The sequence below is a fragment of the Lepidothrix coronata genome, unplaced genomic scaffold, assembly GCF_001604755.1.
Source record: "Lepidothrix coronata isolate B3197 unplaced genomic scaffold, Lepidothrix_coronata-1.0 Scaffold286, whole genome shotgun sequence".
NCBI classification, from domain to species: Eukaryota; Metazoa; Chordata; class Aves; order Passeriformes; family Pipridae; genus Lepidothrix; species Lepidothrix coronata.
The window spans coordinates 261,674-287,339 of record NW_016690466.1 but is presented as its reverse complement, the minus strand read 5'-3'; the positions used below and the strand labels follow the sequence as shown (position 1 = coordinate 287,339).

Genomic DNA, 25,666 nt, shown 5'->3' with positions numbered 1-25,666 from the left:
TTTCTAAAAAATATAATTTCATTTGTAGGGTATCTCAGCTATTTCAGAATAAAACAAAAGAAAGAAACTTGAGATTACTAAACCATCCATTTTCAGTGTTGATTCAGTTGGGTTAATTGTTAATCACTTCCTTCCAGGGTGACTCTGTTTCAGCTAGACACCATTTTCTTCATTTCCTGTCCTAAAGTATTATTATTTTTTTAATTTTTTTTTTGCTATTGCACATTTTTGAACAGCTGCCCTGCTCTGTCTCAGCCACAAGAGCATTTCAGTAGTTGGTGCAATGAATTTCCTTGTCGTGCGTCCCGGGATCAACAACTTTGAGAGATGTGGTGGGGACGGGTGGGCAGAGAAGGGAGAACCTTGGGTTGTTTTTTAAAAATTAACCAAACCAAAACCCCCCAAAACCCACCACTAAAAAAACACCCCAAAAAATTGAGACAGATATGCCAGCAGAAAAGCCTGAAAGGGTATCTCAGCCACAGGGCTGCAGCAATCTCCCTAAAACAGCCGTGCAAACATTTCTAGCTTGGTGGGATGGAGCCTGTTCTCCAAGAGCATTGCAGACGCTTCTCCCAGAATGTTGAGCTGAGTGGTAAGAACAATTGTACCAGAAAACCACCTCAGGTCATGGAAGAAAGACACTCTTCTTTAAATCAACGCATCTGAGTCTCAAGACGCTACTTGAACATGAAAAATTCAGCTGATGTGCCCCAGTGACAAGGTAGGTCGTGTGCCTTTATTTCATGAACCATTCCTGCTTTGTTTCAAGGCAGGCCCATCACCAGAACAGCCACCTGAGGCCTTGCAAAGCATCTTGCATACTTACACACTTTTCACTGTCAAATACATAGCACAGGTGCTTATTGGATTCCGAGTCTTTGCATATGAAAGTAAATATTCTCTTGTCGGTTTTGTCATCAGCACAAAACGATATCCTATGGAGCTGGCAGTTGTGCTGGACCTCCTGCAAATAAACAGAAATTTAATTTCTCAGATACTACTATACATGCTTAGGATAAAAGAAATAAAAGCACAAAATAAATCTCTGTTCAGGTACCTAAATGTGAGCGAGCTGCAGTGACAGTTTTAAATGTCTCTCACTGTACATGAGAGTGCCTGAAAATGGACTTAAAGTATAACAGAAGTTAGCAAACTCATCTCCTAAAAAATGCTCGTATTTGTACTGAGTGTAAACAGGAAGTTTTTATTTGGACAGAATTTGTCTGGAAGCATTTATTTGGACAGTAATTTCTGTGCTAGAAAATTGGTTTTACTGTTGCCTTGTGTCCCTGTGCAATTTATTTAAAGCCTGATTATGTAAAATAATCTGTTCTTTTTCCAGGTGCACACCATATTCAGATTTCATCATCTCCCAAGGTTTGTTAAAGTGATTTTGCTGAAATGAGTCCTTACCTTGCTTCCTAAAATATAGAAAACAGAAATAAAATGACTTCCCTACCCAAATACAGGGACACCGAGAAATAAATTCCACATCTAAATAATTTCTTACTTGGGGTGCAACATAAGCAGCTTTTAAACATTATTATTTGTATATTTTTGCTACTATATTTCATTTTCCATTAAAAAGCAAGTTCAAGCTGTTTAAAAAGTGATGGCGATGCTCTTCAGATGAGAAAGCTTGAAAAGACTGAAATAAACTATCTCAAGCATTTTTTTTTGTTGTTTTTCTTCACCAAGTCTCTTCTTGGTATTTTATTTTATTTGGCTTATTACATGGGAAAGAAGCATTTGCTTTAAAGGAAAATATGTCGTTTAGATGTGAGCTATTATCTCTTAAAAAAAAAAAAAAAAGAAAGCCTTTGTGCAGCCCTGGGGTTCCCAGATTGCTGTAAGCTCATAAACAAAGGCACGTCCCCTCAGCACACAATTATGTAGCCAAAAAATGCACCATGTGGGCAATCTTTCTCCCTTCCCCAACCGAGTTCATTTTCTCAGTCTTCAGAGAAAATGTTCTTAGCTCTTCTTCCGTGTATTCTATTTCTCCCATGTCCCAAATCTCTCTTATTTAACCTCCTTCTCCCATAGCTCCTGAACGCTCACAAAGAATAACACAGGCTTCTCCTGACACTGTTGGATTTACAGATCCATATAACTGTATTATCTCACTTAAAGACAGAACCACTTTTCTGTAATCCTCCCTTTTTTTGAGTGCCAAGTATAGAGCCAGGTCCTGATACACGATCAGGCCTCTTGTTTCTACTGCAATTAATAGTCATCATGTGAATATAAACCAATATTCCTCTGTAACAACACCGAAGAGATTTGTTTCCACAACACACCCCAAAAAGTTATTCTAATTAGTGATCACATGGAATTCAAGTAATTTCCTAAAGCACCTATCAATTGTGCAAAAAGAAGGAAAACCTGATTCAAATTTATACTTACATGTAGCTTTCAGCAACAAAGTGGGGGAGCTAAAAAGATTACTCATAGTTGATTACTAGTGGAGTTGTAATAACAGCATTGCTAAGAGATTAGAATGTTTCTGCTCTCCCAGGAACATCTATCCCGCAGCTTTCTGTTAATCTCTGCAGGAGGAGTTAGGAACACCAACATATTTTGGCATTTAAAACTGTTATTTTAAAGCAGTTGCTGCCAGGATATGGGGTTTAATACCCCTTTCTGCCTGATGGCATGAGGAAGATGTAAAAGTCACAACTAAACCTGACATCGATATTTCTTGGCTGCTCTGCTTATGTGTGAACTGTTATGTTGAATTGTGGTTGCATCAAGAGTCTGAGGTGCAAATGTGTTGCAAGCAGCAACAGCCCTTGGAGAAAAGCCTGTCCTCCTGTCTGAACACAGCAATTACTCCAGAATTAAGAAGCAGTAACAAAAGGTTCATTCAAATTCGACATTCAGCATATGTATAAAAGATTTAAGAACATGCAGGTGTTAAGAATTGCTGACCATTGAACAAATACTTTTCAGCTTGTTTATATTTATCTCCTCCTTCCTCTTTGAAGTTTGTGAGGAGGATGCTTTATTGCTCCATCCCCCTCCAACCCCTGGATGGGGCTCAGAGCACCCTGGGCTAGTGGGAGATGTCCCTGCCCATGGCAGAGGTTTGGTTTGGAACGAGATGGTCTTTGAGGTCCCTTCCAACACGAGCCATTCTCTGATTCTGTGATGATTTTGTGTAACCCTTCCAAAATACAGAGAAAACAAAGGAATAGAAAATGGATTTCACTGCTGAAAAGGCAGGAAAAGTCCACAGTAGTGCTTACAGCCTGCTGCATGATGTTTATAGCAACACACCTGAGAAACATAGGCACTCTAGGAAGGAGGGGGTACAATAAAAAAAAGTAAGATCACGAGAAAATAAGAAAAAAAAAAGAACAAATAACAGAAAGAGAGGTGCACTGCCAAAGCAGCAGCACGAAGAATGAGTAACTGCAAACAAACCCTCTCCTCATTCACCTGCAAACACCTACATGTGGCAGCTACACCACAGTGACGAGTTGGAAATGGGTTTATCATGTGTGGTGTTAAAATTTATTCACCACACTGTTTTCATCTTCCTCAAAATTTAGAAGTTCTGCTGTGAAAGGATTAAAAAAAATAAATACCATATTAGGTATGGTCTACATTCAGGACTATCAGTTGTACCTTCCTGGAAACACGTTGCAACAAAAAATGTTATTTGAAAAGATTTTTTTTCCATCAACAGAATAGCTTTCATTATAATACTTTAAAATATATAAAAAATAAAACCATTGAAAACAGTGAAATCAATAGTTGCTAGTTTAGCATGAAAAACACACCTAAGATTCTTACCTTTGTTTTAGGATCTAGGATTTTTACACCATAGATTGAGATTTGTAATTCAACTTTGGGTGTCTTTTGGCCTTCAGATTTCTTGATATGCCTTGCAAACTAGAAGATGAAAAACACAGCAGCAATCACATTAACAGTGGGGTTATTTTTTTTCATTAATTCTCATTTCCTCTCAACTCTTGCCACCTGAAGTTGTTTCCTTCCTTCTTCAAAAAGCTTCTTACAAACAACACCAACCAACCCCAAAGTCTCAGCTGGGCACAGAACAGCAGACCTGACTGCTGAATACTCCCATAATTCAAGAAAAAGTATTTTAAAATTACTTAGCATGTTCTCTTGAAACTTTTATTTGCTGTTTATGCGCTTGTTTTAAGCTTTTGCCTGAGATTTCTACCAGACCAGTAGAAATATGAACCCTTTCGGTTTGTCACTGTTGTGTTTTCCACATCCCACTATTTCCACACTCACTTCTGTTCACTCACATGGAGGGGGCACTTCCTGGATGATCCTTTAAGGAAATCAGTTCTTTTCAACAGGGTCAATTTGAAAGCACTACTGCTGTCAACACCTAAGAAGTTCTTGATCTCTTCTATTTTATTCCCAGAATTAATCTGCCACCAGTCCACTTCATGATGACTAGACAACACTTTGTATCATAGGGTTGGGTAGTGTGTCCTATTCAACACATTTCCCATCCTTTTATATCCCCTCTTCTAGCTGTTAGGTTGGACCTATCTTTCTCTCATGAACAGTGCATATAAAATCAGCAGAGAGTCTAAAACTTGTTCCTGCATAGCAGTTAAGAATTGCCCTGAATTTGGGTAACTTTCACAGCAAATATATGGAATTGCTCCATATTCTGTTCTGTTACCAGCCTTTTTCCTCTCAGGTCTTTGGCAGCCTGGAATGGTATTTTCAAATGTATAAATAAGGATGACGATTCACTGAGGGCCAGAGGAGCTGGATTTTGCTTCAGAGCTTTATGTTTGAACACATTGTCCTCAATGGTCCCACTCAAGACTGACTGAGAGCATAATTCACCATCAGTACAAGAAGTCAGTGTGGACAATGACTTTTAGTGGCATAAAGAGTCCAGGATGTCACCAAGGGTGCTGCCCTACCTTCAGAAGGGTTAGACCTGCAAGATGCAAGCCTGAATTACCTTGTGATTGTGAAGGGCTTGGCTGTAGCCAACACATACCTGTCCCACAAATACTTAAAAACTCTGATTAAAATTCGTTATTCATTTGATTAATTGAAGGTTTGGGTTTTTGCTCTGTTCCTATTGCAACTAGTGCTGGGAAAATCTTTCAGTAGTGCCCTGCTTCACAGAGTATGACTGTCTCCATCCCTGTTGTCTCAGTTTCCTTAGAGGCAGTTTTGTTGATGTAAATTATTAGCTAGTTTTGAGAACTATTCTAAAAGCACAACATGAACCCGTTTTACATGACCTATGCAGACAGTTTATTTCCTGATTAATGATTCACAACAGCTGATAGGTATGACCCACCTCCTAAAACAAACAATACCCTTCACCTCCACAAAACCCCCAAACAACAACCCCCACCTTAACCACTCTGTGCCATTCTCAAAACTAACTCTTAAATCTAAACATCCATTTGGCATTTCAACAGCTAGGACTGCTACAGTCATTGGCCAAATATTTTATGAAACCCAACTACTCCAAAGTCAAGCAAATCCAACAAAACTTCTAGTTCTGCCTCACTTCATGTATATTAGCAACACATCCTTTTCCTGTCCTCCTATTTATCTTTAAGCCCACGTCTTGAATATGCAAACTCTTAATACACTTTAATCCCCTTCTTTGAATTAAGGTGGGTCATCCCATATGCATATTTTCATTTTTTTTTTTAAATCTATATAGAAAATAAAATTTAAAAACATGATATCTAGTTTACAGCATCTTGACCAACAATATTTCTTGACTTTATAGGACAATTCAAATGTACTACAGGAAAAAAATAATTTTCTTTGATAAAAATTTTTTATTTAGTTAACCCTCCACCCCAAAAAATCCGACTTAAATTTTATAATGCAAATTTCACTTGTTTACTTCTTAAGTTTGCGCTTTTAAAAAATAGGAAAAAAAGATAGGCCAATCAATGTTTTATCAGCATGGATTTTTTTTTTTCTCCAAGATGAATACAAAACTTAAATTAGAACAGCCTTGAACTTGAGTGAATACTGATTTTTGGAAATGTCCCTTTATAATCAAGCCAAGTACAAGTACTTCTGTGCAGGAATGAAGAGGGGGCATAAATATTTGACTTTACTGAGTTATAGCCATGGTATGTATTGCGAATGATGATGGAATGCATGATTTTCCAATGGTAATCATCTCACTGCTCCTGAACAACAGCTACAATGTGAAAACTTTTTTTAAAATAAGTGATGTGAATAACTTGCACAAGTTTTAGAACAGCTGGCCAAAGCTTGCTCCAAGTAGTCAAGAAGACTTACAACACTGAGGAAGTTCCAGAAGGCAGTTCTGTGCCAATTCTAAAAAAAAGGGTAAACAAACTGACCCTACCACGTCTCCACTCCCAAAAGGCACAAATCAAGTTCAAGAACTCGAGATTTCACGTGAGATGAAATTATTCATGATCAATACGGGTTTTACAAAAAATGCAGCTTCTCAAAGCAGACAAAGCATCTGAATTTTGTATGCCAGTATATTTAAGCAAATGAAGCAACAGAAAGAGAGTATTAGTTAAGTTAGTTACATTAGTCTCCAGATGCAGCTATAAACAGGAAATTGTCATTGGGAAGATATGTTTCTAATGTATTCCAGCAGGGTTTATTTCTTAAGCATGACATTATTGAACAATGACCAGGAGAAAAAAATAATTACTGATAAAATCTGCAGGCAGAAAAAAATAAGAGGAATAAAGAGGGGGAGGAAAATAAGTAATGGTCTGAAATCTAAAATAGTTGCAGAGGAAGCTTCCAGATCACAAAGGGTGATGGAGGGGCAAATAACTCAGGGAACACTTCCCCAGCCAGAACACCAGACTGGCACCACAACAGAGCTGGTTTGTTTTCGTCCAGGCAACTTTGCCAATCCCACCTGCGGCAACAAACTTTGTTTCTTGAGAGAACACCCCGTGAGGATGGAATTGAGAAAGCCCTGAGAACACGGCAGGCCTTCCCCCTTTGCTCATGTGGACCTTCTCATGAAACGAAAACAGAAAAAAGGAATGCAATCCTTGGGTGTTTGTAAGAGATCCCCAAGAAGACAACAACGGCTGCGCTGCATCAGATGCCTGTGAGAAAATACTCGAATTTTATGGTCTGAGGGTTTCAAATGGAGAAAAATATTTGCAAAAGTTAGCAGAGGGCTGGAAACCTACTTTATGAGAAACCCCATCAAAAGAAAATTAAAAAAAAGCTAGTAGTAAAAGAAAAAAAAACATGAAATAATTTCTTCAGCACAGACATCCACACAAAAGAGCTTTTTAATCAAAGGTTTAATGGGATACAGTGACCAAACAGCACACGTAGATAAATTTGGAAAAATTGGTGCAGTTCCTTTCTTAATGTTTTTCCTGCCCACTCCCTGTCCCGTGTGATAACAGATAACACAGAGATACTGAGCAGCAATTTCTTTCATAGCTGACCTTCTCCAAAATGCCAAGTTCAGCCACCTCCCAAACCTGTGTGGGGTTTGAGCAGCACATCCCAACTCTCAGTCAGGTATCAACTGATTTACCCTTTTTTCCTCTACTTTTTTCTACTGGTTCCTTTTACTTAAAGAGGACCCTGGGGGACCTCTGGATCTGGGAGAGGTACAAAAATTATTATTTTATCCTTTCAGCACACATTTGTAGCAAAGCAAAAGTTGTATCTCACACAGTAAACAAGATTATTTAAGAGGGTAAAAATCTGTAGCCTCCCATTGGCATCCAACTGGACGATGATATAAAATTATAATGAATCACAGCATGGCTTGGGAAGAGACACGATGGGCCAGATTCTTAAGCTGTTACTTTATACATATAATGTTCTCAGGGCAAGACACCCAGATTTGGTGCAGCTCAGTGGGATGGGCTAGTTTTAGTTTAACTGCTTTAGAATTAACATCATATTTTTGCTACATCTTTTAAGGTAAGCAACAGATACAAATAAACCTATTTTCTGTGGTTTAATTTTTTCTTTAAAAATAAAAATAGAAAAACCCCCGTATATCTCATCTTTTATTACAGTATCAGGGAAAACTGGATAGTATGAGACTCTTATTAAAATTAAGTTGACATGCTTGTGCATCAAGTCTTAGCAAACCACAATCAAGAGAAATAACATTAGGGGGAAAAAAAAAATCATGTTTTCCAAACAGCCAGGAACTGTAGCTAAAAAAAAAATGGTTAAAACAAATCATATGCATTAAAGATACACAAATTAAAACTGCGTTCTTCTATTTAATATTTACACCTCACTGCACAGTTCAAGAGTATATTCAACATACTCTGAGATAGCAAAAGGTAGATGTTTCTTTGATTTTGGTGCTAATCTTCAGCCCAGGGATCACAGGCTCAACTCCTTCATTTTATTCAGGCTCCCAGTGAGACGTCAGACACTGCACTTCATGCAGATACCTTAAAATACGTCTGTTTGAGGGCAGTGTAGTTGTGTAAACTGAGAAACAGCTTTGTACTGAGCTTTGAGAAGGTGCATTTCCCCCTTTTTCCATCACAACATTCATTATAAGGGAAGATGCCCGAAAAAACCCAACAGCCCCTATTTCTTCTGCAGTGCCTCCATGTCATCTTACTGGTCATGTTATGCTACAAACTCTCATGCATATTTCATGTGGGTATAATGAAATTATAACCTCTGAAAAACAGCTGTCAAGAAGAGGAAAAGGAGGAAGAGGCCACTGATATGTAAAACTGCATCTCTCAGTAAGTGTCAGGGTAGGAAAAAAGCTATCCAGAAGTCCATTTCTACAGAATATATTGAATTTTATTCTCCTAACACACACTGGACTGAGAGGAAGACTATCCATCTATTAACCACAATGTAGAAGACAATGCAATGCAGTCTTTTTTCCATCCCTTACTTCCTGAACTCGTTTTTTTTTGTTTTGTTTTATTTGGGGCTGGGTTGCTTTTTTGTTGTTGTTTGGTTTTGAGGGTTTTTGGATGTTATTTTGTTTGGTGGCATGGAAGTTTGGGGGTTTGCTGAGGGTTTTTTGGTGGTTTTTTTTTTTTTTGGTTGGTTGGTTGGTTTTGCTTTTTGGGTTTTTTTTTGGGGGGCGCTGGGGCAGGGTTGGATTTTAGGGTTTTTTTTGAGAGAGGGTAAACAGGTATTTTCTTATTCAATTCTTCTCATCTGACTTTCTTTGGCCTTTAGGCTGTCTCTGACCAGTCCTTGAACCATAAATTCTACTTTCTCCAGTACTTCAAAAAGAACAGTCATGGCTGTAAGGCTTGGCTGGAAACTTCTTTATCCCAATATTAAAAGATTCTCTGTACTCCACCCTTGCAAAACCAAATGAAACCCAGCTTTAGCAGGAAAGAGAGCTCAGAACAACATCCACTGATGGTCCATTAAGGGCAGCAGCAGGACAGCATCACAGCTTGTGTGAAAGAGCACTCTTCACTTCGTGTATCCCTACGGGTCAAGGAGCTGATGAAGAATATTTCAAGTGGTTTCAAAGTGATTAATTCTATTTACTTTATGTCTGGTCATCTCCACTTCCAGAACACAAGTGGAAGAGAAACGGATGTTGAGTTGAAAGTTGGGTAAGAGAACAGCCTTAAGTTTGGCCCTTGGAAAAACATTCCATGGAAGAGCATAAAAGGAACAACCCCAAACTCAGGTGTTTACTTCTGATTTCTCCCTAACACCCTTTCCTTCTTGTTTTTTTTTTTTTTACCACTGGTCTGGTTGTGCTTCCCTTTCCATGTGTTCTGCTGGTCTAGCTGTTCTCACCTTTGGCAACCCCTCAAGCACTTTATAAAAAGGATCAAATTCATTCCTACGGTCTGATCTAGGAGTTATACCCTTCATCAGTCAAGGAGAATAATCATTTCACTTTATAAAATAAACTGTGATTTGACAACATTTAGACATTTGAATAGTGTAGGCATGTTTGGATACAGCATCTTGGTACCAAGATTCTTTAGTTTTTTTGGTTCTTTAGTTTTTGCTTCATTCTAGAAATTAGTTTGACCAGAAAACTTGAAAGAAAAAAATTTGTTTGCAATAAATTCACCTTTTTCTTACAAATAAACCCACACATTTTAAAGCATTAGTGTGCAGCTTTCTTCTTCCTCCTACAGTACAGCTCCAAGAACTTTGAAAACACAAGGGGAAATCCCAGCTGGATGAAACCAGTGGAGAACCCTCAAGAAAAATTAAACATAGATGCTCGAAAAAACTGCATCCTCTGATTGCAGCTGACCCAGAAAAATCGTCAAGAAAATGCAAAAGTAGTATTTGGGATAAAAGAAGCACAATGAGGCATCAAAAAGAAAGTTCCTCCAAGTTATTTTGTGTTTCTGCAGAACGTCAGCTCCACCTGCTGGGAAGAGCCAGTTCTTGGAATGGCAGCTGCAGATTCTGTGCTGGGCAAGCCAAGAGTCCCCGTGCTGGGGGAGTTCAGGGCTTATGATTTAAAGAAGTAAAGAGTTGTATATCAAATCTCTGCTCTGACACAGTTTGATGACATGATAGCTCAAGGAAAATACTTTATGGTGACAGTATTTCATGGTCTATATATCACTGTAAGCACATGACTTCAAAAGGTTATTAGTGTGATGCATGCCATTTGAAAAAATAGCTCCAGACATCAAGAAAGTGTCAGTTGTTTTTCTGCTAGCTATTAATTTTCATTAACAATAAAATATGATTAACAGTGTGATTAAAACCAAACCCACATACTTAAAAATTATAAACGCGTCATCACAAGCTACACATCTTCTAAAAACCCTCCTACCCCACAAATCACCATATATTTTCTTTAAATACATTTATTCAACATTTCTTTCAATATAAGCCATTAGTTTTCAAGCTGGTTTAACTGGTTTTAAAATTTTCAATTAGGATTTTCTGAAAACAAGTTACAGATGTGTGCTTAATAATAAAATCAAATACCTCAAGGCTTCTTTTCAAACAATAGAGATACACAGTGTAAGTCAGTGCTGAAATGAGTATTCAATTAATTGGCAATTGTTTCAAACTTAAAACTTTTTTGTTGCTCTCTGAATTCTGTTCCAAGATTTTTCAAGTCCTTCCAAAAGTTGCCTTCAATTAACTACTTTGGAAGTTTTCTAATGAAGTTATGATTACGTAAGAGCACATATAATACTTGACATCTGAGCTCCAAAATTCCAAACTTGATGAAATGGTGTGATTCTGGCAGCAACTATTTGGAATCTATCTCCAAGGTGGTTTATGTAGGGAACAGGTGTAAAAAGTTAGAACAGATATCAACATACTCCAGTGATATCACAAATACGTATATGAAATTTCTGGCTCTTCCCACACTTCAGGGAACAGTTATTTGAAATATTTTTTTGGGATCTGCTTTTGGAGCAAACTCTTTCAGGTAAGAAATCATACAACCCAAAGCCTCCAGTGATCAGTGAGAGTCCAGGTTAGTCCAGAGTTCCACCAGTGAGAGAGAGACACACTTAGCAGCTGCTTTACTTAGGGAAAGCCTGATAAAACATCATAAATATTATCAAGGCTTCCCCATTGCAGGTCATCATCACGACAAATCTGCACAAAATTAACTTTGTAGGGGGGGTTGGAATTTTATAAACACGAAACAATGAACACAACAGGCTTCACTCCAGTATTAGCCATAAACTGCATGAGGTGCACAAACCCCCCCACATTTTGTTTCCATTGGAAGAATGCTGTAATGGTTAAGAAAGGGTCAGACTTAGCTTAAAGCACTTGAAAAAAAAGTTTTTCGAGTTTGTGAAAATTGTGAGCAGTAAGTTATGCATTGAAAGGCCTAATCAACTCAAGTAATCTTATTTCCTGACTATTTCCAAGAAACATTTTGGAGAGGTAATTGTTTCAGTAGTTGATAAATAGGCAATTATGGCTCTAACTGAAACAGGTAAATCTTTTTTGGCACAAAACACTCTAAGAACTGACTAAAAAAACTTTTATAGGCTGTGTTACTGTTTTCGGTAGAGCAAAAACAAGGACGAAGAACTTCTGTTTCAATCCCTTAATACAATTACTGATCAATCCTGTAAAGATAGCTTATTCAAGGGAAACCTCCATTTTAAAAGCTGAGCTACATGAGTAATTTCATGTCTTCTTTCTTCCCCTTTTTATTATGGCAATAACACAGAATCGAATTTTTCAATATTAATTCCCAAAGTTTCCTGCTGATTTTCCAAGGAAACATATTTAAAAGCCCAAAAAAAAGTTACGGAAAGCGCCAGAGTAGGGAGAAAGAGTGTTACATCTAAATAAACTAAAGCTCCAGCAGTTCTAAGCAACTGAGCACGAGGCAGCACAATTCCACAGCAGCGGGAGTGAGCAGGGCAGGGAAATCAGCATTCCCTGCTGCAGCTCCCAGCACTGAAGGGCTCTGAGCACATCAGCTGTCACTCAACCGTCAAGCCAAAGCCATGTTATCAGTTAACAACCCTCAACAGGTCATTTCACCAGGATACTTCTAATTGTCCACCAAATCCCTCAGTGCCTGAGGACACGCAACCAAGAAGAAACTGTAAAAGCCTGATTTTCTCAGCCACCGGTGTGAATCAGCCCTGAAGTGGGGATGGCAGCTAAAACGAATTCTTGCTGCCTCAGTTTGCATTAATGAAGCCCTGAAGTTTCCAAAGAGCAAGCACTACCCAACAAAATACGTTAACTTTATAAATATTTATACATAATTGTATAACATGTAAGAGAACTAAATATTTGTATAGCTGACAATACAGACATAATAAAGAAGAGCCAACACACCAGTGAAGAGGTTACTAAAAGCAACAACTTCTAGAACCAATGAATTTACCTAGAAAATGTACAAAGTGTCTTAGCTGTGAAAACAGGTTAAGAACACATTCCATTTGTATTTCATTAAAAATTCTTTCTCACCTTTAATTTTCTAACAGCGTCTCTTACAACTTCGGTGCCTTTGGGCTGCTCCACTTCTGTACTGCCAAGGAACTGAAAAGATTGCAATTTGTGAGCAGTAAGTTATGCATTGAAAGGCCTAATCAACTCAAGTAATCTTATTTCCCAGCTATTTCCAAAAAAAACATTTTGGAAAGGCAATTGTTTCAAATAGCAAATCTTCATATGGCTATTTCTAAAGAAGAGAATAACAGGAATTAAATTCTAATTAGACAAAGATAAGAGTTATTAAAATCACCTTTAAAAAAACATCCTATACAAATCTGTAAATAGAGGGTAAAGCACCTTTTTCCACATGGAAATCATTATTTTGGTAATCTCCTTTTAGAAAAATAATGAAAAAATGCACAAAAAGTACTGATAGAAGATAATTCCTGTGAATCAACATGAGCCAATCATTTGGACTATTCTGCTAAAACTTTCATACAGTGATGCAAGACAAATGAAAGGGACTGATTTTTCTCTCAGAGATGCTTGGTACAGTAATTTCATAGATTTAAAGAAACTAGGCTCCAACTTACATAAAAGTGAGGGTCATATTCAAAGATTTTTGACTGGAATTGATATTTTTACCAAATAAGGTTTTGATGAAAACCAAACATACACTTGTTAATACATAAAGGGACCTGACCACTTCTTTATTTGTACAACAAAATGCTTTTATGTTCAGTGCAGTTTTGCTTGCCTTCTACTACACTGTTACAAAAGGTATGATAACCCTCACCTGAAGCTGATCTGTGTAATATATTCCTTAATTTTGAATTGCCCAATTTTCACATTGAGGTACAGTTAGATTTAAGCCACACTAATACATGCATATGCCAAAATAATGGTAGCAAGAACCTCCCCACCCCCGCTTTCTTACAAAAGTGCACAATGCTTTGTGTAACATGACACACATGTAAAATTTTTTACACAAAAATGTAAAATTTTTTAAGTCTTGGCAGTTTCAAAAGGAACTTAAATTTGCCAAGCTACAGATGCTTTTGACAGAGTAACTCCGAAGTTTTAAGTTCTATTAAACACTCAAAAGCTTGAGTAGGCTCAAGTTTTATTCCTGCAAAGAAACTGTGCAGCTCCACCAATAATTAAGCCTCATTGGAAATTTGCTGCTGACTCTGAAATATGATGTACCACCTTGCATACAACAGCAAAACAATACAGTAATCAAAACCCCCCCACACACATCTGCTGTCCACGGTCTCTGCTATTACAATTCTCCAGCTCAGACACCAAGGGCTTGTAATAACAAAGCAGAAACCTCTGCTATTTAATTTCTTTCATGCGACATCTCTGGTGCTTTAAACAGAGGTGGTGATCTTCCCTGGAAAAGTGACAGCTGCTCAAAATGCACATAGAGAAGCAGGAATGACTCTTGGACATTATGGACACTACATGTGGCAGAGACAGAAAGGGAAGGGTAAGTGAATATTGAGCTAGTGTCTGTGGAGGAAAAAAAAGAAAAGGAGTGGATAAGGTCAGATAAGAATTTCAGGGGAATGCTGAAATGCCAATAATCCCAGATACCTGTACACAAGCATATTTATACACTCCACGCTTGGCAGAACACGAGGGGCAGAAGTAAAATTGCTGCAAGTTTGTGGGCAGGTACACGATACACTGTGCAGGAATCCTGCATGAATACAGGAAATAACAGCTGCAGGTGTGAACAAGGCTCAGTGAACAGAGAACACAGGTCACTGCTGCCCAGGGAGAAGGGGAAGACAGCTGAGCACGCTTCATCCATGTGTGATTTCCTAATGTTTGGGTAGTTTTGAAACTGGCAGCTCCAGAGGCATCACCAGTGTAAGCAGCCTGGTACCTCTCAATAGATTTAGAGCCAGGCTTTGGGTGGAATTGGGTCACACACATGTCTAGATTGCCCCAGGTTATGCTGCCTCATCTGCAGTTACTTCTCCAGAAGGGCACAGGGCTGCCCTGTGTTTCTTATTTGCTTGCTCCCATCCAGATAATTGATATCTGAGATAGCAAAAGACGCCTCAAAAGCAACAGAAGCATTTCCCTGCAACTTCCTTCTCAGCTTTCTCCTCAGATTCACAGTCCAGAAAGGATGGAGGTATCTTTGCTGTACTCAACAAATCCCAGCAGCCAACCAGACTTTCCATGAACAGTAACTTCCACAACCACAGTTTTCCCAGGGGCTTGTGCCTCCTGCTAATTCACATCACTGCCTTAGAATGTGGAAGCGTCAAATGAAACTTCTGCCACAGCTGGGGAATCTGTTAAAGGTCACTGAATTTTAAAGCTCATAGTAATGTTTCCCAACCCAGAAATTAACATTTCTGATCATGGAGAGGAGGGAGAAGTAGAGATGTAAACAGAAAGACAAACTGCTGCGAGCACAGGTTTAAAAGACTGACAAGACCTGAAGAAACCCTTTGGGTTTGCTCAACAGGTTACAAAAGACGTAAACAACCAAGACTCAGAGAATACAGAAACACCAGCATTTATGGAACATAACCCACCAGAACTCCATCAGTCATCTACAATGCACTGTCTTCCAGATGAGAGTCAGTTTTGACATTAAGCATCACTACTGAAGTTTCTGTTGCTCTCAGCAGTTTTGAACTGGATGTGGAATTTGAGCTTATGCATAACAAACTATTCAGTGTGGGAAAATACAGCAAGATGCATTTAATCCAGATGGACAAAGATTTGTACCTTAAGTGCTAATATCAATCAGAAATTATAAGGCCATGCCATGGATTGTACTGTTTGTATCTACTTGCACCTCTTTTAATTGCAATCCTATATTTTTAAAATTCAGGTAGATTCAAACTGTTTACACATTTCATGCTCGACCCCTCTTTTTTATTTATTTATTTATTTTTGGTAAGAGTAATAAAGAGAACACCAGCAATTAAGGGGAAATATTCTGAGTATTTGTATTAGACTGTTCTATCTGGGGACAAAATACTGACAGAATTTCAAACTTGAAAAAGTTTATTGTAACAAAATAATGACTATGCAATATAGAGTTACATAGCTAACATTTTAACTGAAAGTTTTTTATTCCTTGCTTTTTCCTCTGCTCTGGGCCTTTTCCATGTGAACTCTCATCATTTTTTGTTTAATATTAGGTGCCAGTTAGCATGGCATCACTCATACCAGTTCAGCTGAGCAAACACATCTATTTGCAAAGCTGGGACTTCAACATTTTTAACAGCAGAACAGATGTAACCTCACAGTGGCCCTTAAAATACATCCAAACCTGTTTAACAAGCTTTCTTAAACTAGCATCCCCAAAGCAAAACAGAGATGTTATAACCAGCAATAGCCCAGACATCAGCTCCATTTCCATTGGACCCACCAAAATCACTCATTCTGTAGAACAGAGACTGCCTCAGTCAAAGAGGAGGTCAATTAACAGCAGATTTTTCCCAAAGACAGCTTTATTGCAGCTAAACCCACAAGTGACCCAAGAAACAGGTAACCCTAAATTAATAAAACAATGGACTTTCCTTAAAACAGAGGTGATACGTTTACACACAGTACTAGAAGACCAGATAAACACAGTCTTACTATGTTCAAAAACCCTTTCACTAATCTATCCATCTCTCAAACCCAGAGAAAAACGGATTTTCATACTTTTTACCCCTGTCTTAGAGCGGGAAAAGATTAGAATTTTTGAAAACCGAGATTTTACAACTTACTTTTTAGTTAAAGGGCTCCCTCTTTGTACAGTCTCCAACACAGAAGCTGCATTGCCACCTCGGGGATTTCTAAAGTGAATAACAACTAATTCAGCAGCCTCCTGAAACGGGGAGCTGGCCATTTCAAACACAAAGGGCAGATATGTGCTATGTCAGGAATTCGGCCCAGCTGCGGCAGGAACAGCACAAGCACTGAGCCTGGAAGAGTTTCTCCAGTAAAAATTCCAAGCAAAAGGGGTTAAATCTGAACCTTCCCTTTTCAAGCCCTGGCTCCTTCAGAGAGCAGAACCATTACAGATTTCTAGGTGGGAACTTGAAGAGTCAGTGGGGTTTTTTTCAGTGCTTCAGAGTCCTTTCTGCAGAACAATCCTCGTATGAAGTGTAACTATTCCTGAGGGTCAAGCTAAAAACTCCTACACTTCACTGCACAACAAACAGAAAATAACACAGCAGTCTCCCTTTAGATCATTCACTATTATATCCTCTATGCAAACTAATAACTGCACTAAACTCTTCAGTGTTCTTTACACAAGTAATGGATTCCAACACATAATAGAGCTGGAAAATGTTTACATATGACTGCTACGTGTGTTTACTGCTTGTAACTAGGAAAAAGATTATTCTTGAGGTTGGTGCAACTTCATGCATAACAAGGCAATTCAAAGAAAAATGATCAATAATTTAGGCATGCCACTAGACTCATATTTTAAAATATTTATGTATTTTTTTATTATTAATGAGAAGATCATCATGATCATACTGAATTTTCATTGGATACTTTAAGAAGTTAGAAGAGCATGATATTTAATATTTGTGTAACATAAAGCAAGCTAAAGCAATGTTTTCCCCATATAAATTACTACACATTTTTCACTGCAGTCTGCCATTCTTGCATACACACTCCCTATAAAACTGATGAAAAATTAATTTTCTGATATATTACTTATTCTGATTTCACTTGCAGCTGTCTATAAGCAGAGATTTATGAAGTCCAGACCTCATCAGTGAGAACCATTTAAGTATTCCTTTAAAGTCCATTGATGTTTGCCATTAAGAAAGAGAGCTGTTGACCAGCCATACACAAGACCAACACCTCAGATCAAACTGTTTATAATCTGACATTAGCAGACAACCAGATGTGTTCACTCCACGTGCAAAGATTCACAAGGGAATTAACAGACTCTATTTCACCATGTCAAAATCAGCAGAAGTTTTATCATCAACAGCAACTGGGAGAATAATCCAACCCTGTAATGGCCAGGAGGGCTCTCACACAGATCCTTCATTCCTGCAGAATGGAGGTGAAAATTTTCCTGTGCATTTTATGTGGGCAAAACACGTTTGGACCAAGTCCACAATGACATTATTAAAACTGCTTTTATTGTTGTGCTTTGGCTGGAGAAATGACTAAAAGGTGAATCTTCTACACTTTTATTTTGTTGGCTCAATTAAAAATCAATTCAAACACGGGGCAACTTCAGGTATCCAGGATCTTTTACAGTTCTGATGAGTCTGTTGCTGTTCTGATACAGTCCATTAATAAGGTCAGGTGAATTTTGAAGATTAACAGTTCATTTTCTTTTTTACTCTCCAGTAATTCTTTCCCCTGGAAGCTTACATTTTGACCCTCAACATCTTAATGTTTTCACAGTATATCCAGGTGCTTTTCTCAAAACTTAAGATGAAAACAAAAGACTATCCATGCTTTGGAAAATTTAGTTTTACCAGAGTCAAAAAAAAAAAAATCATTAAACTTGACTAAGAAATAGTTTTAGGTACACTTTTGAATATTTAATGTAGACTTCCACTCTTCCAGTAGAGAGCAGTGTAGGATATTTTAATTTTAAACAACATCTGTTTTCTTTTGTCATCACATTTCAATCTTAAAAAAACCCCAATCTTTTGCAGCGCCACATTTCTTTATTACTCTGAAATCCCTGAACATTAAAGGTTCTCTTTCATGCAGATTTAAATGCAATTATAAGAAAATAGTGCTTTATACAACAAAGAAAGGGGAAAAAGGCAATGAAAAAATAATTACTGGATACCTGCAGCCAACATTTGAAAAATTAGCTCCTCCAATCTCCTCCATTCTACAGGGAGGCTGATTTACTGAGGAAGACAAATGTATCCACATTGTGAAAACATCAGAACAACAGGACACAAAACAAGAATGAAGGAGAAGAGAGGCCAGTTTTGAAGCCTTGCAGGAAACAGAAGAACAAATGTCTAAGCTGTGAACCACTTCTTAAAACACGCACAGCTTTTGCTCAGCTGTGCCTACATGAACCTCCTCCATCTCTTGAACAGCAGAAGGACAGTATGGACAATAAAACACACACCTCTTTCTATTTTGAGTTCCTTCTCTTTCCCCACCCCATAGTCCAGTTCCTCACCTGCAATAGCTTCCTTGTTTTTCTACAATGGCATATTTTTGCCATTTTTTCCCTTTTGGGGAGCGTTTTTCTAGTGACAAACTTTAAAACAACTGCCTCTACCAGGCATGATTGCTGCTCAAATGAGAGCAGAAATCCAACTCTCCANAAAAGTGGCACAGACATCAGCACATTCCCTGAATATCCTCTGCTCATCTGACATGTAATGTTCCACACCAGTGGTGGCTCTGACACAGGAAAAAAAATTTATGCATTTTTTTTAGGGAGCGTTTGAGCACTGTTCATGAAAAATTAAGGAATACACAATTAAAAACATTTTAAAAAGGGTCTTCTGATGGAAATCAAATATTAGTGGGTATTTCATCCATCAATAGAACTAAGCCAAATGCATGTGAGAAAACACAGAGGTGAAAATATTTACAGTAATTAGGATATAAAAAAAAATCTATTTAATAAGCCATTGAATTTTTGGGGGGGAAGAAAGAGAGCATTAAGAAGGGAACGTAAAATAATTAGGTAACAGTTAAAGCAAACTGAGAGTATATATTTATACTGCCATAAATAATTTGTTTGTAAGCAGAAATTCAGGCACCCACTTTGTAAATTATCAAAACTTAAATCTTCTCCAGAGAGATCAGCGTGGTCATATGCTAAGGGGGCTGTGAGCAAGGATAAAATCAAAAATCAAATTACAGTGCAACACAGCAACAGGGAACCCTGTTCCCTGCATTAAAGCATCCTATCCTAAAAATAAAACAATGTTAAGAAATACAGCTGGTACCTCCACAAGACAGATAAGAGCAGGTTGGTATATAGAAAAAAGCAGAAAAGGTAAAACATTTGTCTTGTCAAGGCTGCCACTGTGGAAAAAAAACAGTTGTACAGGAAAAAACATTCAGCATTTCTTCAGTGCATCAAATCTCTACAGCATTTCAGGAGCTTCTAGAAAAAAAAAAAAATCTAAGGAGATCAAGAAATTTTTAGATAATTCTTTAAAAGCTTCTGACGTATGAGAGAAGGGCTTAAAAAAGAACATTTTAACAGGTCACAAATGACAGTGATGCTAATACTAGTAGTATATCATGCTGAAGGCTTGTTTTCCCTTTAATTCCAGGTGCACTTCCCACAGCTGATAAATAATATTTGGCATATAATAAACAAGGGCAGGGGAAGATGGTACTGAGAGCAAATTTGTTACTAGGAAAAAAAGAGTAATTTCTGATCATACATTCTCTGGTTGTGACTGGGTCACACACATTCTTTTGACAGCATTCTTTCTTCATGTGTGCTGCAATGGTCTTTAGCCTCCACGTGAAAGAATCCTGTGATTAGAGGTTGAGTAAAGTCATAGAATTATAGAAGATTCTGAGTTGGAAGGGGCCCATTAATACCCTAAAGTCCAACTCCTGACCCTGCACAGGAATCCCACCATGGGCCTGAGAGCATCATGCAAACACTTCTTGAGCTCTGGCAGCCTTGGTGCTGTGCCCACTGCCCTGGGGAGCCTGGGCAGTGCCCAGCCACCTTCTGGGGGAAGAACCTTTTCCTGAGATCCAACCCACTCCGTTTATGGACATAATGAAGGAGTAAATTAAAGAACAACATGCTTCCAGACTTCATCCTCTGGGTTTCAATTTAGACACGCTCTGTGTTTCCAGTTTTTGCTTTCACATGTGAACAGATTATTTACTTTTTCTTTTCTTTTGGTAGGAGCATCTTGTCAGCTCCTTTTACTGTGCCAGGGAATATCTGTGGGGTTATCCAAAGGCACCTTCCTCAAGTTATTACAGCTCTTTTGCTTCAGCACACGAACTATTGACACCTAACACAGACTTATCTAACATCAAACAACGGCATCAAACCGCTACCTTCTGTTTCTCCACTGCTACTCACAACTCTGCTGAGCCTCCTGTGGTGTATCTCTGTTACTGCCTGAAAGCTTCAGGATGACTAACAAGAGAAAACACATCAAATGAGCACACTGCTGACTAATGTGATCCAGCTTCACCCTGTGTGTGATCTTTCTGAGTTCCTTCTGACTTGCACAGAAAACGACTGAGCCATCCAACTGGAGATGCGGAATAACATCCTCGCCAGCTCCTGCAAAGCTCTGTTCCTACTCTCACATTAGTTTAGGTTCTATTTAGTTTCTGACCTCCAAGAACTAAGAACTGGCAGCTCTAAATTCACTGTTCAATCTTTAAAATATAGTACTTCTTTATTTCTGTAAGAATTATTGTCTTTGAACCAATATTCAGTGAAGGCTGAAGATGCCTGTGCACAGAAAAGAGTACCTGCACAAGCACAAGAACCATTCTGTATCCAGACAGGGAAAACAGAACTAAATATCAAACCTGACACTTCATTTAAAGAGGATATTCCAAACATGAAGTGCCTCTGATGCTTGCTCACTGAAGACACATCGTGCTGCTTGAATGACTCAATTAAAAAAATTTCTGACAGGACTGTTTCCAGTAAAAAAATATGTAAATTACCCTCACTGAAAAGAGCCATCTAAAAATGATACGTATTCACTATTTGAAATACTAAATTTTCAGATTTAGAAGTGCATAATAACATTTTTCAGCTTTACAAGCCCATAATTAGACATTAGATTTAGTTCTGCACCACAGGAATTCGATTCAACTCAATCATCATTTCTCTGTGAAAGTAGTAAAATCTGACAAAGCCCTCAAATTTACTGAAATACTATTTTCACTAAGTCATTTTCAAATAACTTAATGTAAGAAAGTCGACATAATTTGCTGCTTTTTTCTTATTGTTTTCATAAACCAGATGCCAATGCAGTGATTGAATTTACCTTAACCATAAGACGATTGCAACAACTCCTACATTCCACTGAAGCAATACAAACAGCTCTACTGCATCTACAGACTCTTTTGCAAAGATGTGAATTGTACTGTTAGAAACTTCAGAACACAGAGACCACCTTTGATTTACTTCCTACTTAAAGTCTGAGAATGATGCTCAGCAACAATCTGGAAGAACTTCCCTGCCCCACTGTATGAAAAAACATCTTAGTTGTTACTACTTATGAAAACACACTATTCTATCCCTCCAGAAAGTTAATTTTCTTTAGCATTCCAGTACAGAAAGGACAGATTCTCACATCCTCTACTCCCTCAAAACAACTCCACGCCTGTCTCGTAAAATGCTACACAGTTAAAGGGACAGCAAGATCAAGATCCCAAGTGCTGGTATTTTTATAACAACTTTAACACCCTGTACAAGTTATGCAAAACTGCTGTCCTAGTTTTTGGCTCTGTTCTCCTCTGCTCTATTGAAGCACTGGCTTTCTGAAAGCCACCATTCCTAGCACGGACTGGTCAGCTCTGTGTTAGCATACTGCAGGATATCTCACTTTTGTTCACAAAATATAGCAAGTTAAACTTGAACTCCGTGTTCTCAAGCTCCATCTGTCCTGCTGACTCTTTTTTTTCCTGTTGCAAAGAGTAGGCCTGTCAGACAAAACCTCCCCAAGGACAGTGAAAACTGAACCGAGATGACAAAGAACCCTCACGAAGAAACAAGCAGTGATGCCTAAGTGTTAAATAACAAAAGCAATCTCTATTCATAAAGCTGGCAAAACCACTCTGCTTTACCAAGAAGGTGAAGCTTTCTAAAACTGGGAGCATTTTGATTAACTCAGAACCTCTGAGCCACCCAAGTAAACAGGCCATGACATCATTGCAGGAGCTCCTTCAGAGAGATGTTTCCCAGACGACTTCACTGCCAGGCATGACTTTGAGCACAGGCTTCAGATCCTTCCTCTCATAACAACATCCACAAGAACAGCCAGGAGTTCCCATGTGCCAGTTCAAGGTGGGATTGTGCAATTCTGTGTTTGGCTTGCAGTAATCTTCTTCAGACTGAAGCTGGATGGAAAATTATTACAGCCTTCCCCTGCTCCGTGTAAATAAACCCTGCAAGTTCTGAAAGAAATTCATAAGTAAAAGCAAAAACTGGAAACACAGAGTATGTCTAAATACAAGTGAAAAAGTATTGAAGCTACTCCTTTGTACTGGAAAACACTATCTTATAAAAGCAGAGATAAAATTCCACAGACGCTTCCCACTTTTGCGATTAAAGTTCATTTTGCTCTAATTTCTACCTTCTTTGTCCTCGACTAACATGATAATGCTGAACTTGTACTGTCACACTTTTGCCACAGCAACATGCAATGACATTATAAACACAGAAACAGGAATTCCTGTGGGACAAAAACCAGAAGAAGTCACAGTTAGGAACCCTCATTCAAACACAAATAGCCTCAGTAATAGGAACAAATAGCTATTATCCATGACTCTAAGTTTATTAAAGACCTTTTCCAGTTTAATGCGAAATAAGAAATTGCCTATTTTAAGGGCACTGCATCAGGACTTTTAATACTGTGAGCCTTACTGCACCATAATTAGAATAAATGACTCCTGTTTTAATTCTTGATTCATAGAATCAATGGGCTGTCAAACAGAGGACAAGCAGCACACCAGAAAATGGTTATTCTGGAGAAAGAGCTGTGAATGTGTAGAGCTAGTGCTTTAGCAGCCTAGAGGTTTAATATGACTTTTGGTATTTTTTTTCCTGGAACCCAAATTTTGAAGACAATCTGGTTTTTTTTTTGTTTTGTTTTGTTTTTGTTTTTGGTTTGTTGTTTTTTTTTTAAGCTATGATTATCAAGAAGATAATCTGCTCCTTAAATTCTAGTATTATAACTACTTTGGTGTGTAGCACATGATTTCTACATACATTCCATGTGCAAGATAATAGACACCACGGGATACCTACCTGTCCTAAAGGACAGGAACATGAAGTGTGAACTACCTTTTTGTTGTTTTTTCTTTTTTTTTTTCCCCCAAAACTGTATATTTTCTATACTGTGAACCACTTAATCCGTAAAGCAAGAATGAGGCTAATTTTTTTATATTTGTGGGGAAATATGCTGAGTCAGTATGTGAACTGTAATTCATAATCAGATGGATAATTACAAGAATGTGCTAAACTAAGTGCTATATACACAGAAATTAATAGCAATATTTTGTATAAGCAGCCAAAAAAACGTCCGTGTCTAACTAAAAATGTAATTTTTTTAACTTGCTCCTAGAAACTACTTCCTAAGCTCCATCTGCTACTTTAAATGTATTGATAATTTTACACAAATGACACCTGTAGATGTTCTTCTGAGTTACTACATTCACAGAATACCCCCAGAAATTTTCAGAGAATATTTTGACTGGGATAGCCAAGTAATGATTATTATTTTATGATCCTGTCTATATTCTCTCTTGCTAATCTATTTTGTAGAAGAAATTGCCTTTTCTCCACATAATCTCGCATGAAATAGAACTGTAAAACAGATGTGATCACCATAATTCGACACCTGCCCTTCAGGCACTTGAACTATATTGATGTCAGAGGTTTTTCAAAAGCCAGCCAGGATAAGAGTAATTTATTTTAATATAATGTTTGGAACAGAAAGAATTGCCTCTTTAAGCTATCTTTCTGAATATGTAACAAATTTGCAGAGCATTACCTAAATATATGTGCTTCCTGCTACACAGTATAACTTAGAAAAATGAATTTTTTTTATTAGCATGATTATTTTAACAAAATACAAAAATATATAATAGCGACTACTTCAACCTGACAGTGTCAGATATTAAATAAAACTACTATTAGCATGGCCTGAGATCCATCAGCAGATGTGATGGACATCTGTTGATGAACTGCTTCAAGAGAACATAACTGAGATGGAAAGTAATATGTAAATTATTTTACTATGGCAATTAGTCCAACACTTACTTTGGCTTTCACTTCTTACTTCATAAAAAATATTATGCTTTCCAATAAAAGACCTCAATCTGCTGCTGAACTAGTAAAATCAGTCTAGTCTAGATCATTATAGTGATACATCACTAGGTGAACACAGAATTAGAAAACAGTATATTTAAAAAACATTCACATAAGGATTTGGGGTCCTGTCTAAATAGCAACCTAATCCTTTCCACTCAGAGAGTAGGTATGGAGAACACATTTAATCTTGAGCTCAAGGCATTGAAGTAAAATTCAAAATTTGGGATCTGATGTGAGAACAGATTTGGGGCAGATATGCAGAAAACCTTCAGCATTACTTCCTTTCCCTCATTATCTTTAAACTGAGGATAATAACTCACCCTTTTCTTATCTGCATTATCATTTCATTATCCCAACTGAGAAGAAAGCTCATGAGAGCCAAATCCAAGGTCTTCTGGTGCCTGCTTATTCTGAGCTTTGATCTCTGACTATTGGCATCAGGGTCGCATCTAGAGCCTCAGTCTCATTATTCTAGAGGCTGTACAAACATCAAAAAGATAGCCCTTAGCTTCAAGGAATTTATGATCTAATGAACTGTGATAAATTGCAGTAACCTCTTGGAAATGCACAGCACAATTTCAGCTGGAACCTCTCAAAGCTACTGCTGAAAATCAATATAAAACATTGAACTCCATTCTTTCTTGTACGCATCAAACAGCAAAAACTAATACGAATAAAAAGGTATAAGCAGCATAAAATTAACAGAGTGATCTTTGATTTTGAAAATAATAAAAAAACTCCAAACATGTCAAAAGGTCCAACTTTCCCACCTCCCTCTCTTCAAAACCCTAAACTCAA

At 37.8% G+C, this 25,666-nt stretch overlaps 1 protein-coding gene across 6 annotated transcripts in view; it reads right to left on the bottom strand.

Annotated features, from left to right (window-relative positions):
* The window catches only part of GULP1 (GULP, engulfment adaptor PTB domain containing 1), a 77,772-nt gene that overhangs the window by 31,222 nt on the left and 20,884 nt on the right, over nucleotides 1–25,666 (bottom strand). For all 6 annotated transcript variants that reach the window (XM_017836864.1, XM_017836866.1, XM_017836865.1 and 3 more), the window contains exons 3-5: nucleotides 12,889–12,960; nucleotides 3,802–3,900; nucleotides 830–967 (exon numbers count right to left, since the gene is read on the bottom strand). In XM_017836864.1, the coding sequence (XP_017692353.1) occupies nucleotides 830–967; nucleotides 3,802–3,900; nucleotides 12,889–12,960 (309 nt within the window). The remainder of the gene's footprint in view (nucleotides 1–829; nucleotides 968–3,801; nucleotides 3,901–12,888; nucleotides 12,961–25,666) is intronic.